General features: G+C 38.3%; 1 protein-coding gene across 1 annotated transcript in view; it reads left to right on the forward strand.

Annotated features, from left to right (window-relative positions):
• HHAT (hedgehog acyltransferase) overlaps nt 1–15,397 on the forward strand; it is a 230,799-nt gene that overhangs the window by 41,337 nt on the left and 174,065 nt on the right. The window contains exon 7 of the mRNA XM_060754333.2: nt 10,816–10,987. Coding sequence (XP_060610316.2) covers nt 10,816–10,987 — 172 coding nt within the window. The remainder of the gene's footprint in view (nt 1–10,815; nt 10,988–15,397) is intronic.

Consider the following 15,397-nt stretch of genomic DNA (forward strand, 5'->3'; position numbering starts at 1 on the left):
AACACTATGAAATTCATGGAGTCACCATTACTCAACAGACAATTTGAAGGCTCTCACACACACAGTTGTTCAAAGGGACAGTACCCTTCTACGGTATTTTAGGACAGGGCCTAGGTTGGCCAGTTGAGTAGTTCAGAAAATGAAAATATAGCCTCTTAACTTCTAAGATCTAGGAGTTCCAACCATCACACTTTACAACAGTAGAAACCTAGTATCTAGTCCTCATCTCCCAGACTCTGTGGTCTGGGTGATGTTCATGAATATGGGCACATCTTAGATGTCATAGAAGTGGTTTTGCCTTCTGAGGTCACAGGTTGCAGTGTTGGCTTGGATTTTCAACCATGTGGGGGAAGGTGACAAGGGAGCAAGTCATATCCACGTGCTGTCTACAGAAACACATCTGCTACTGATGTTTAGCTCTTGTTTCACCTGCCCTATGTCTTCCAATCTTGCAAAGAAGGCAAGGCAGGCGAAGCATTTCACTGTCATCTATAATCTAAGATAGTAAAAGACGGGACTGTACTGTATGCTGCTGAGCTTCCTATTTGAGAGTCAAGCAGCATCAAGGGTGGGAGAGAGAACCAAGCTGTTATGTTGTCCTTCTAACTGACAGCAATGAGGGAATGTGTTCCTCTTCATCTTTGTTCCTGGGTGAGAAAGAGAGAGAGATTGGAGGATCTTCAGAAAGTAGGGCTTTAGGGAAATAGAGAACTGGACCCCTTGCTGGCCAGATTGGCATCATGTGTTGGTCAAAGTAGCCCCAAAAGAATGAAGTTCCCAGCTCTTGCTCTGCAATCTCTATTTTAAGCACCATAATGCATTTGTGCTATTTCATTCCCCCTGAAGCAAAAACAATCATTACCAGTCCCAACCATTGTGGTAACTTCTGCTACACTTACTCATTTAGGTCCAGCTGGCTACTCTTTGGTTCAGAAACTTTAAAAGATGCCAACTAGACTGGCTGCTGAAACCTTATGGGATTATTATACTTCTGAATTTCATGAGTGAAAGGAAATTATTTTGATTTAGCCCTATCACTGCTCTGAAATGGGTTCTGCCTAGCTGTTAAGCACGTTCACCTCTTTATAATTCTCATCGATTATATTTTAATTTGACTAAAGGGGAAACGTATGCTTTACAAATGAAGGATAATGCAAAACTCAGAGCACAGCAGGATATAAAGTAAGGAAAATAGAAAGTGGCATGTTTTTGTTAGTATGGGTATCAGATTTGGGATGTTAGCAGTGATTCTCAAACATTCATCCTACAGTTGTTTTGGCTTCAGTACTAGTGTCCCTGGTTATTGGCCAGGCAGCTGGGATTTCTGCAAGCTGGACTCCAAAATACTTGGAAGGACCAACATTTGGATGTTTTAGCTGGTCTGTGTTCTTTGGATTAAGTTGTCCTTCTCCTTTATATATTGCTTGGTGCTTTGTGTTATGAAGTTCAATAGTATTTCTACAGTATAATCTGTTACATATTGGTTATCATTCAACCTTCATTGCATTGAGGTTTTTGGTTATTCTGTCTTCTGTATATTTTTCATACTATTATTTATTATATCTACCTTTTAGTTTTATTGTTTGGATTTTATCCTTTCTCCTCCTGTCTCCCATTTGGAGTTTTGCTTGTTTTAATATCTTACTGTGTTTCCTGGTAAGAAAAAATGCCATATGCTAGGAACAAACAACAATCTTCCTCTGTTTGTTGATTCAGTTTGAGTGTAGTCTGGACTGCTTCCAGTTTTCCTGCTTCTGTATTAATTTGCAGTGAAACAGCAATTCTTATATGAGAGATTTTCAGACTCCAGAAGGTCCTTCTGTTTTGTGTAGTTATTTTATTGTTTAGTCATGTCATGTCATGTCTAGATTCTCTTGACTTTACAGTAGTTTTCTTTCTTTTAATGTGCGATTTTAGATTTTTGTTGTTAAAATGCAAGGAAAGTTTAATCTCCCCTTGCTTGCTTATACATTTTGCATTTTCAAGAACAGTCCTGAATTGAACATTCCTCTCCCTATGAACAATCTTACCCTCCAAAATCGTTCATAGGGAGAGATACGTTCGGACAAGTAAGCTGAGCCAGAACTGTTTAAGGCTTTATAGGCTAAAGCCAGCACTTTGAATTGTGCTTGGTAGCAAACCGGCAGCCAGTGGAGCTGGTGTAACTGGAGAGTTATATGCTTCCTGACCGCCTCTCCAGTGAGCAGTCTGGCTGCCGCCCGTTGACCCATTTGAAGCTTCTGAACAGTCTTTAAAGGCAACCCACGTAGAGTGTGTTACAGTAGTCTATACAGGATATAACCAGAGGATGGACTACCATGGTCAAGTCTAACTTCTCAAGGTACGGGTGCAGCTGGCACACAAGTTTTAATTGTGTGAATGCCTCCCCTGCCCACTGCCGAGAACAACATTTTGTACTTTGCCCATAAACTAACTGGCAACCAGTGGAATTATGTTAGAATAGGTGTGGCATCATGAAACTAAGACTTAGTGAAGCACTGATATCCACTTTCCCGTAAAGTTAAGAGCTCAGTAGTCCTGAATATCTTAGTGGGCGGTTGATGTACCTTAAATGAATATTTTATTTTCTTACTGGGTTCAGAACAGGAAGCAGATGTATCAACATTGCTTATTGCAGTCTGAGTAGCATGCATCATAACTGAATTGGCAGCATCTGAAACATTTCCATCTTCTCCCCCCGCCACCCTGCCCCCAGCAAGTACTTTGAAGAATTGTAGTTTCTTTAGAGTTAGTGAGATGTCATTAAAGATGAGTCAGAATAGTATAGTGAAAGCATCCGGCAAGCTCACTGAAAGATGTAATAAGAGTTATTAAGTAATCTTCCATTCTTTCAGAGAATAAGCCAATCATCTACGCAATCATTTCCCAGCACTGAAAAGAGATATGAGATTTCAGATGGGTATGGGGTGATAAAATAAAGAAATTGGAAGTGAGTGGAATGAGGTGTTTCTTCATCTCAAGTGAAAAAAGATTCCACTCTCCTCTCTAAAATTGCTGCAAAAATATGTGGATTACTTCAGAAAAGGAGGGTATAAAATGAGGGTGGCAACTTTGATAGGGCTAGAGGTGCAATTTCTATCCTCATAACTTCTTTCAGACCACATCATATTTCCAACTGTCCTAATTTGACAAGGAAGTCTTCTTCCAGCGTCTCACTTTTCAGCCTTTTCAGCCTTATCACCCCATATCCATCTGAAATCTCATATCTCTATTCTTCCTCTTTAAATAATCCATCTCATCTTGACCACACTCTGTGTTTACTTGGCTATGTGTGTTCCAGTTCTGATATGTTAAATATTGGAGGGTAGGTCACACCAGGCTTGAAAACACTAAGAAAAAATGAAATAAAATTGAGGTAGGGAGAAATGGAAATGGAAGTAAACAGTTCTGGCCAATTTACCTATATGACTGTGTCTCCCCTTACGAACCTTCCAGGAATTTAAGATCATCTGGGGAGGCCCTGCTCTCGATCTCACCTGCCTCACAGGTGTGCTTGGCGGGGATGAGGGACAGGGCCTTCTCAGTGGTGACCCATTGGCTGTGGAACTCCCTTCCTGGGGATATTAGTTCGGCCCCCTCCCTCCTGACCTTTAGGGAAAGAGTAAAAACCTGCCTCTTCGAGCAAGCTTTTGGAACCTCATTGTAACCAGATAAAATCAATATTGTGAATGAATATGGAGCAGCTTAACGATGCAAATGGACATGGATTTAAATGAGGAAGTCATTGATTTTTATAGTTTTAAATTGTTTTTATATGAATTTTATTATGTGATTTAACCTGTTTTAAATGATGTGTGTTCAGCATTACTTGTTGTCAATCTGTATGCTGCCCTGAGTCACCTTCAGGCTCAAAATGGCGGGATAAAAGTGTGGTAAATAAATAGTAATAAATAAATAGTCAGTAACAAATTACTTTTTCCAATAGCAGTGAAGTTTTGCAATAGAAGGTAACAAATCTGAAGGCGTGTTTTTAGTCATGGAGGAGGGAGCGGTCACCCCTTCCTTTTCCTGGCAGGGAGTTGTTGCACAGCAAGTGAAAAACAGAAGACAAGGAATACAGGCAACAGCCAGGAAGACAGAAAGGTAGGGAAGGCAAGAAAGAAGAGCAGGAGACACATTAAAAAGTGAAGCTAAAGATTCAGGTTTACTGGAGATTTAATTTTTTAAAAAAGGAAATCTGCTTTTTCTGCCTCCCTCTGTTCTACCCAATTGAAAAACTGGTTTCAGTTTCCTACAGGAACAAGGAAAAGATATTGTGATAATAATAATAATAATAATAATTATTATTATTATTATTATTTTATTTGTACCCTGCCACCATCTCCCCAAAGGGATTCAGGGCGGCTCACAGAAGCACTATGAAGTGCTGCACTGAAGACAGCAGTGCACAAGCATATAAAACAATATAAAAAACAAACTAAAAACAATAAAGATACATAAACCCCTTCTGATAAAATGTAAAATTCATAAAACGCAGCAGAACCTACGAATAAAACTGTCTATCTACAACTTACTTACTTAGATGATCCCTCGTTGGACGAGTAAGATGGTCTTCCATTATGGGTTTCCTTGTGGGTCCGCATGTGGCTGTGGAGCCCTATTTTTGCTCTGCATCTTCTTCCGCAGTGTGGGCATTGGTTTCCAGGTGGAAGGCGGTCCCGGTCGGGGTTGGCTTGACGCGCCTTCCTCCTGGCACGTTTCTCTCTTTCACCCTCCACTTGTGCCTCCTCAAATTCTGCAGCACTGCTGGTCACAGCTGACATCCAGCTGGAGCTCTCAAGGGCCAGGGCTTCCCAGTTCTCAGTGTCTATGCCAGAGTTTTTAAGGTTGGCTTTGAGGCCATCTTTAAATCTCTTTTCCTATCTACAAGCAACAGACCAAAATGCTGGGGTAGAATAGTGTGTATGTGAGTGTGTGTGTCTGTGCGGAAGAGAGAAAGAATTAGGATGAGTGCACAAGGAAGAGAGGATTGTATTGGAAAGTTGTCATTGGAAGAAAGCTTTAGTAAAGGATCGTTTTCTAGCATCTTTTGAATTTTTTCCAATTTTCAGTATAGTGATATTTTGACTTAAAAGTTTAGTTTGTTCTGTGACTGAGTTCTTAATTCAAATTGCTCTTATCTCAAAGTGATTTTCCCCCCATTGAAATGTTATTAATCCATTCTGGCCCTCCAAACACCCCTCCCCCCTTTTGTTGTGTTTTTAAATATGAAAATGTACTTTATAAATAACAAACAATGTATAAATGCACATTGACATAGAACAATAAAAAGAAATATCAACTTTAAAATGGTAGAAGCACAAAATTGTGGCAAAGGAAGCAGAAAGTGAAGTGGCAGAAGCATCATTTTCTTCATTTTGCACTCATTCCAGTCTCCCTCCCTCTTTTGCACTCTCTCCCTCGCTCTCCCTCTCTCTCTTCATGAAGCCAAACATACCAGGAATAAAACCACCCAAAATCAACTAACCCAAAGTTCCTCAAAATGGACAAGAGCAAAGCAGACAGCAGTTTCCCAAAGCAGACAGAAGCACAAGGGATGGAGGCTGCTCCCTTGAAGCCTTAAAGTTCTGTACTCGTGCTAGCTCTCCCTCTTTTGCTAGCTCTTAACTCAAAATGCTGCTCAGGCCAAGTGACAGTTCTTAACTCAAAACCTTCTTATGTTGGGGTGCTCTTAAGTAGAGGTTCCATTGTATTTGACTTTGCTCCTTGAGTGAACCAGATAGCATTTATCTGTGTGTTCAGTGAGAGTAACAGTACCATGCTAACAAAGAGTAAGTAAATAAACAAGTAAAAATGAAAGAAATGATGCAGCATAATTGAAAGTGGAATGGATGGAGCATATGAACATATTCATTTGTAAAAGCAATGTAATTCCTGGAAACTACATTCAAGCATGGAGAACAAAAATCCCTAATGCTGATAAAGTTGGCCATTCACATTTGTGGATTTCACTTTGATTTGATTATGGGTTGGATGAATATGTTATCTCTAGGAATCTCTCATTCTTCCTGTGTGTCATACTGGGAGAGCCAGAGATTCCTAGACAGAACAAATTGCTAAATGTGTACAATTTTATGGTCAACATCCTGTATAACGGAGGAGTTAAGAGATCTTGGCATAAGGAGATAATGAATTGCTCTTTTTTGCATCTTGTCTATCAAGCTGGGATGCAATAGCAAATCAAGAATAGATAGATGGATCTTCAATATCTGTTTGGAATTTATGGATTAGCATGAAATCCTCCTATCTTTTGAGAATCTGGGTAAAATTGCAGATATATCAACAAATGTGTTTTCCTTTTTGTGCTAACTAACGTTTTCAAAAAAAAAATTGTATGTGCCATCTGTGAATTTGTGATGAATTTTAAAGCAAGGAGGTTGGGAGGGAGAGATTATGGAATGCATTAAGGGTCAGGCCTTTTGCTAGAATGAGGATAAACTAATGATAATCATTAGTGTATCACACAAGAAAAAAAGAGAAAATGCTAGCTTTTCATGCTAAGGTATTTTTACTAACTTGAAAGCATCCATTAATGTCATGTGAATCTCGCAAAAGCCATTTTTATTGGACGGGTATTGGGAATAACATGATACTTGGGTATGGAAGAAGATAACAAAAAGAAGACTGGGTTGCTGTGAGTTTTCCGGGCTTTATGGCCATGTTCCAGAAGCATTCTCTCCTGATGTTTCTCCCACATCTATGGCAGGCATCCTCAGTGGTTGTGAGGATGCCAAACAGAAGATTGTTTGGGGTGAAGTTGGAGGCAAACATGTAATACAAGTGCAAATATACAAATATAGTAAATAAATATAAAAAAAGGCTCTGGAGAATTTCCCAACCTTTCAAAGCAGGTCAGGTAAGAAGTAGAAGGGGTTGTTCAATTCCTGCTTTTAGTAGTGGATGCCATTTGTGCTAGCACAGTGACCATGTTGGATATCCTTATAGCTCTAAGTCAGGCATGGGCAAACTTGGGCCCTCCAGGTGTTTTGGACTTCAAAATCAGCTGTTAGGAATTGTGGGAGTTGAAGTCCAAAACACCTGGAGGGCCCAAGTTTGCTCATGCCAGGTCTAGATGCACCCTTATTCAAAGTTGGGATCTGACCAGAGAATTATATTGCAAGCACTCCTTTGGATCATGGTTTTAATACCTGTGCAGGGTGCCATAGTTTTAAACAAACTGGTCCCTTCCCATTTTTTCCAAAGCTGTATTTCAGAGTCTGTTGTCTTAAATAAATTTGTTGAGTCCTTGTATCAGGGGAAATATGAGATAAAAATAATTTAATATCTCTTGAATTCTATTGAGTGAAGATACTATTTTATTTATGGCTATTTGAACTCTTAAAATGCTGAATAATAACAATAAAAATGAACTTAGTACACAGTTGAGGTTCTGCTGAAAATATTCTTTTAAATGTATTTTTGGGTTGGTGATAATTTCCTACCCAGGCAACAATTATGGCACAATGTTATGTTTCAAAACACCTAAAATTTTTAGCTATTGCAACAATTCTTCTTTTGCTTTGATATTCAAATCCCTGTATGTAAAAGGTGAAGGGAAACAAACATATTCCTCTTGCATTAATTGCCTTGATTCACTCAGAAATTTTTACCTTATTATGTTTTCCCTGATAAGTCAGAGAACAAAAAGCTTTTCCAGGAACAATTATCCCTACAGGTGATAAAGTCTGAAGGCTGAGACTATTCTAATCCAACATCCATCCCTCTTTTGAAACGATTTCTTACTGGTTATTATGGATTCAGGGAAATTTTACAGAGTGATTCAGCCTGCTAACAGAAGTGTCTCTCTTCTGGATGTGAGTAGACATTAGAGAGAGGGATAAAAGGAAAATGTTACAAAAGTATAAATCTTTTAAGCTCTTTATTGTTCATTTCTTTGTAACTTCGGTTAAGCAAGATGTTAGCTTTTGACAAGTCAAATGGTGAGGTGAGCTGGCCCAATAAAAGAAGCACCAAAACACTTTATATGACAGATTTGTAATTGGTAATCTTTTAAAAAACCCTTTAAAAAATGTTAATTTTTAACAAGTGAAAAGGGTGCTAGAATAGATTATTATTTCTACAGCAATACAATTTATGAAACTGGGTAACTATGCCTGAATTCTGTACAGACAACAACAGAGAGGAGATTAGCTATAGAATAAGGAATGGATGGCAACAACAATTTTTACCTGTCTCTCCACGTGAATCAAGGTGGAGAATGAGATGAAAACATGACAACAGTTCAAAAACTTAACATCAGAGAAAAGAGTGAATGAAACTAATACATATTAAAAGCAATGAATTCCTATCTTAAAATTCATAAAAATCATATGTATACATCTTCCCAAAAAAGCTGGGCTTTACTGCTGTTTTGAATACATGTAATAAGATAGATAGATAGATAGATAGACAGACAGACAGATAGATAGATAATATAGAGCTGTTTATCTGTTTGTCTGTCTATCTCTCTATCTACTCCAGTGGTTCCCAACCTTTAAGAGTCTGCAGACCACTGAGGCAAAAATTGGATACATTGTGGATCGTCAAGATAAAGCAACGCCTCTCTCCATCAACCACATACAAAGAAATAAAATCAGTTTTTAAATATTTTGTCGAAGGCTTTCATGGCCGGAATCACTGGGTTTCTGTGAGTTTTCCAGGCTGCATGGCCATGTTCCAGAAGCATTCTCTCCTGACATTTTGCCCACATCTGTGACAGGCATCCTCTCAGGCAACCCAGTTTTTAAATAACTATAATTTATTAATCCTCATACTAATATTTCAATACACATTTTTAGTTTGTGATATAAAGACAAAACACCATAATGAGACTTAATGACAAATATAATGTGATTTTTGAACTTTTACTAGGTGGGAAATCCTTGGATTGATACTATTGCTCAATACCACATCATGTCATCACATTGAGTAATAGTAGACTGGCTCTTGACAGTAGTGGATTTTCAGACTGACTCTTGAAACTGGAGTATTAAAAGGAGTCCAGGCTCATTATTAGTACTCAGGCTACAAGAACCAGTCTGAGAATGGACTATAAGAGGTCTTCTACTGGCCTAACCTCTTCTGCTGAACCACGTGCTCCCTGAATGTGTGTCTTAATATATGCTTTTATGGTTGCATTTTAACTCTGTTTTAATATGTGATATTATAGATTATTTAAATATGTTGCGCCACACCTTGAGCCAAAAGGAGAGATGGGTAATACATTCTAAAAGTGTTGTTGTTGTTGTTGTTAACATTATTATTTATCTTATTATCTGAGTAGGAAGGCACACATATACACACACACACACATATCTAATTGTCTGTCTTATGACTGGAGTAAGGAGCTGCGGTGGCGCAATGGGTCAAACCTTTGTGCCGGCTGAACTGCTGACATGAAGGTGAGCTCCTGTCTGTCAGCTCCAGCTTCCCATGCGGTGATATTAGAGAAGCCTCCCACAAGTGTCACCTTGGCAACATCTCTGTAGACAGCCAATTCTCTCAAGTCGCTTCTGCCACAATAAAAAACACCCCACCTGAGCATGTGTGTATGTGTGAGTGTGTGAGTATGTGTGTGTGTATTTATATACACACACATTTATTTATTTATTTCGGATTTTGTATCCTGTCCTATCTCGACCTCCGCTGAGGGACTCACGGCAGCCAACAACCGGCACACCATGGTGCCCACAATCAAGAGCATAAATATACAATTTAAATAAAAACAGTATAAAAACATTCTAACAGCCAAACAGTTGCCAATTTAAGTCATCGTCCTAAAAGCATACACATATATACACACACAAACACATATATTTCAAAGAACTAAGAGCAGATATTTTATGTGCCAGTTTAATCTCTATGTATGAAGTCAGGCAGACATGTTTGTGGTTTTTCTTTTGTTTGTTTTAAAACATCAATATTTTTAAATTTTATTTTAAAATTACCCTATGGAAATTTCCCTAGCAGGGTGTATTTATTTATTTATTTATTTAAATACTTATATACCGCCGTTTCTCAGCCTGGCCGGCGACTCAACGCGGTTTACAGCATAAAATAACAGTTAACAATATACAATTAAAAGCATGAAAACATTAAAACACAATTTATACATCAATACAATCCAATTCAGCTCTTGACTAAAAACATGTAAACGTGTAAACATCCTAAAGGCAATAGATCCTTTCCAGTTATGAGAGGTAAGCAGAGTTAGCCCTGGTTAGTACTTGGATGGGAGACTGCCAGAACGTACCAGATGATATACTTAATATTTTAATGAGAGGTGAAACCACTTAAAGAATTAATGGAGTCACCATAAATTACCTATCCCGCCCCCCCTCCCATGATGGAACTGATTGTTAGATGTAATAATATTGTTCCAAGTGTAATATTCTACATAGGATACCGCTAACATGTATAATAAATACTGTAGTGTGTTGATAAGCATCAAATATCACACGTGTAACTATTCCACACAAGTCTCTGTGTGGCTTTCCTTGCAGAAATCTTTTCATTACATTGTTAAACATTACTGTCTTCAGTTCAGAAATGGCCTTCACTTTAACAATGGATACTTGACATGTACATAATACAATTTCTCGGCCGGTTGGCCTTGACATTACAAAAACCCAACAACATAAGCCAATGCAATGTATTCAGTGTTATGACTTTGCTTTCCAGACATCTCTTTTGAAAGGTTTAATTTTTTTTAATGCAAGGTTAATTCCATTCTGTTTCTGCACAAGCATTTCTATACAGAATTAATTTGTATTTATGTATTCATTCCTAATACAGATGAATAAACACGGTTCCTGCAGACTGAAGTCTAATCTCTGTGTTTTCATCCGTGGCACCATTCGTATTTTGATCTGGTGGTGCCTGGCAGAGTTGATGATTCACCTTATGTATATACATGCAATATGCAGTAGCCCTTCACTTCTGGAAGCAGCAACCTATTGGACCTTAGGTACGTATCTATATATTCATGTTGGTATCAGTAATACTAAGTATTAGATGAGAGGGACACTTGTGGTATCTGTTTCAGTTGTCATCCTTGCTTTACAGAATGACAGGGCACGCATTGTGTTTGATTATGATTACTTTAATGTACTTTAATGTTCCCCCATATGCATTCTTAATATGCATATGCTCAAATAGGCAGAAGATGGCTGGGCCTTACAAAGCTTTGGTCCAGGTTATTTGAAGGACTGTATTCTCTCCTATGATATCTTGAGAGATACAAGGGTGCTTCCCAAAATATATCCATTTCTACAGGGTAGAAATAATTCAGTTTGGCACCACTGGCTGCCATAGCTCAATGCTGTCAGATCCTGGGAATTGTAGTTTTGCAAGGCCTTTGGCCATCTTAATATCAAGTTCAAATGTCCTGGGTTTTCCAGTTTCCAGTGGTCTGGTCTCTAAGGGAATTTCTGGCTTCAAGTGAGAATTAGCTGGGGCTAATCTGTTCATGGATTTCTATTGAGAGGTGTTTGGGCATTACTGCTTTGGCTTTTCTGCAAGCTTTCTGGACATTGCTGTTTACTGTTTCATTTTGGCTTTTTTACCTTTGGACTTCAATCTATTTTATATTCATCATTCAATAAAATAATTGTATTTTTCCTAAACCAAGGTGTGGTGTATTAATGACAAGAGGACCCTGTTTCCAGCTCTGGAGTGTGCCCGTTAATGGAAAAAATGAACAACTCCTGGGAGCGAAGATAGGATACAAATATATAGTAATAAATAGTCTGATAGATGCCTTATAATAATGGTTTTGAAAAATAATTTTGGATAACTTTTATGCCCGGAAAACAACACTGGATGCATCTACACTTTAGAATTAGCGCAGTTTGACCTGACCTTAACTACCATGACTCAATGCTATGGAATCCTAGGAGTTGTAGTTTGGCGAGGCAGCAGAACTAATTGACAGAGAGGGCTCAAGATCTTGTAAAACTACAGCTGCCATGATTCCGTAGCATTGAGTCATGGCAGTTAACATGGAGTCAAACTCCATTAATACTAGAGTGTAGATTCACCTACTGTTTCCACTAACATATGTGAGCAATTTGTAAAAAAAATCCAACAATTACCACATACAGCTAGGCAAAATACCCTACTTTTGCATAAACATAGCCACTTTCAATTTTTGACTTTACTCAGCATTGTTGCAGTGACGAGAGCCTGCCCTTCAAAATTCACTGCTGCACTCCTGTTTTTATTATTCTGTGAAAAATAAATTCATGATCTGTTCTTACTCTTTTTCTCTTTGAGAAAAAAATCCATTATGCACTTATCCTCAAAAGTGATACATTTACTTGCAATGTGTTATTTATGAACACTGTGTAAGATTTAGCATTCCAAAAACTAAAGAGGAAGGTAGTCCCAACCAAGTTGCTCCCATGGAGAACCCTGTTGCACCCCAGGCCTGGAAACACTGATGACCACAGCACCACACATGAGTCCAGAATATAAGCAAACAGTTTATTGTAAAAACACACCAGAAGTGTAGGCAACATTAGGAATAAAGAAAGAAGATGTATATCCAAAAAGGTTTAATAATAAGTGATAATCCAACAGGAATCCAAATGTCTCATACAGATTTAAAAGTAACACAGTCCAGGAATAGCCAAAAATCACAAGAGACCACAAGCAAAAGGTATACTTAGTAAAACCTGTTCATGAATACAAAAGCAGGAACATAGAAACTTCCAATATACTTGAATCCCAAAACCAAAGGCTTGACTTGAAACAAGAACCAGAGAACTCAGCCCTAGCTTCTCACTCAGACACTACAGTGCCTGAACTAACTCTTGAGTAAACAACTTGCCAATGAATAGCCACCCATGAAAGCATTTCATCTCCCATGAATTATCTCCCCAACTTTCCCACGTAATCACTCTGACCTGCGATGCCTATTTTCTGCTCTGATCTGTAAATGAAGACTTTTGTTTATTTCTGTATCTCCAGGTGTTTTTTTCCTGGGAGCCTTCTGTATCATTTAATTCTCTACCTGACTCCTTATCTAATGTTGCAGTTTCTGGCTTCTCTGACTGACTTTGAAGGCCTGCACTTTCTGAGTCAGATTTCTCACTAAGAGAAGCAATCATTACTTTGACTTAAATCTTGCATTTAATTGGCTATTCCAAAGGTGTGGTGAAGTGGGAAAGGGATCTTATTTGGTTCAGAATTTATTGCAAACCCATCTTATTTGCAAGTCCTGAACTAGTATGTTAAGTGAAACAGTTATACTTTAACACTTGCACTTTTCTGAATTTCGAAGTACAGTTAGCCAAGGAAAACAAAATCCTGTTTTTTGGAGGGGATAATGGCAGCTGGCTCCATCTCAGTGTTTTAACCCACTTTGATGTCTCCACTTTTATCTTTGTTCTTAGCCTTCTAGCTTTCATTTCGCAGTTTCGTCTTTTTCTCAGGACATCTCTGAAACCAGTGGATGCATTCATTAAAATCAGTGTGCTGCAGATTCAAGGGAGTGTATATCTTTCTGTTTTGATAAGAACTGGAGAGTAATGGCCTTGAGGAGGAGAAAGCTAAAAGTGTCTAATTGAATCAGTTTTCAGGGTGACACTATTTGAAGCATCTAGAGGGGATTTGGTTTGATGGTTTTAATTTATCTTAATGAAGAGGAAGCAAAGGATTTTAGCTGAGCTATCTACTATACCTTACGGTGGTAGGCTTGTATTGCTGCATTTGCCTGGATTCGATTTGCTTGGAGTGATAAACTCTAGTCTGTTGTTGCTTTTTGCTACATACTTACAGACTCTTACATATTTCATGGGCTTCTTCCTTTTGAACCAACATGACTTGAGCACTGAACTACAGCTCTGGAGACCAGGATACAATTTTTCATTTGGGTATGGAAACCCACTAGGTGTCCATGAGTGAGTCATATAGTCTCAGCCCCAGAAATCCTTCTGATAGGTTTGTTTTAGGACTGTCATATGTTGGAAATGGCTTGAAGGCTCACAATAACAGGAGCAGCAACACAGGCCTTTGTAGACTTGCTTGGATTTGTTTGGATTGATAGTGTGTTCCTGCTTGTAACGCGGTTAGACTGGATGGCCCTTTTGGTCTCTTCCAACTTCATGATTCTATGAATTCTGGTGGGTTTTTCATACTTTATTGGGATGAGAGATTGATGTCTACATATTTATGGACTTTCCCCCATTGTTTTGCTTTTTACTGTGTTGTTCTTGCTTTCCTGTGACTGTCAGCTATCCAATAAATAACTGGACATTCTGCATGTTCTAAGAGTCCCATTTCCCCATCTCTTGCAAACCAGTTCTGAAAATTACTTTTGGGGAAAATAAAAAGGTAAAGGTTTCCCCTTGTTTCCCCTTGATATTAAGTCTAGTCGTGTCTGTCTCTGGGGGTTGATGCTCATTTCCATTTTTAAGCGGAAGAGCCAGTGTTGTCTGTAGATGCCTCCAAGTCTTGTGGCCAGCATGACTGTATGGAGCACCGTTACCTTCCTCCAGAGTGGTACCTTCTGATCTAATCACATTTGCATGTTTTCAAACTGCCATATTGGCAGAATCTGGGGCCAACAGCAGGAGTTCATCCTGATCCCAGATTCGAACCGCCAACCTTTTGATCAGCAAGTTCACAGCTCAGTGATTTAGTCAACTGCGCCACCTGGGCTCCTTGGAGAAAATAACTCAGTTGATATTGGAATTAGAATTGGGATATATCTAGCCCAGTTCAAGGTAGAGAGAAGCCCTCCTGTTTAGATTCCACTCAAGAAGTGGAATCTAAACAGGCCAAGTGGACATGAGTCTGATAGGCAACAGATATTCAACAGATATTCTTTTCAATGTGTTATTAGACAGAGTGACTATTAAAAATATCTAGAAATGTTGTCAGCCTACAAAATGTGGGCAAGGTTTTAGATCAACAGTTTGCTTTTTTATAATAAAAATAATATATAATGTAATATATGGGAATTTTAAGAAGCAATGCTTTACATGTGCTATTATCTCCATGGCAAATGTTTCTCTTTTATATAAACAGATATTTGAACATAGAGCAAAAAATGGATTCAAACAGAAAGACAGAGAGAAACATTCTGAGAACTCTGTTGCTTTGAGATACTCTCTTTACAGTGGTGCAAAAGGGGAAGAAAAAAGACAATTCTCTTTGTGATGCTTGGTCCCTTTCTGATAAGGTGGAATTATGCTTTTCTTTCATTTTTTTTTTAAAATGCAAGATACAAAATGGAATGTTTCTAAACAGATTGAACACATTCCAGAAAAAAATAGGTTGAATATGAAACAAGTAATCACACATAAAAAAAAATTAAATGTGATCCTGTACTTGTTTGAAAGTTGAAGAAGGCTTTATTTAGACACATGCAAAC

The sequence above is a fragment of the Anolis sagrei genome, chromosome 1, assembly GCF_037176765.1.
Source record: "Anolis sagrei isolate rAnoSag1 chromosome 1, rAnoSag1.mat, whole genome shotgun sequence".
Lineage (NCBI taxonomy): Eukaryota > Metazoa > Chordata > Lepidosauria > Squamata > Dactyloidae > Anolis > Anolis sagrei.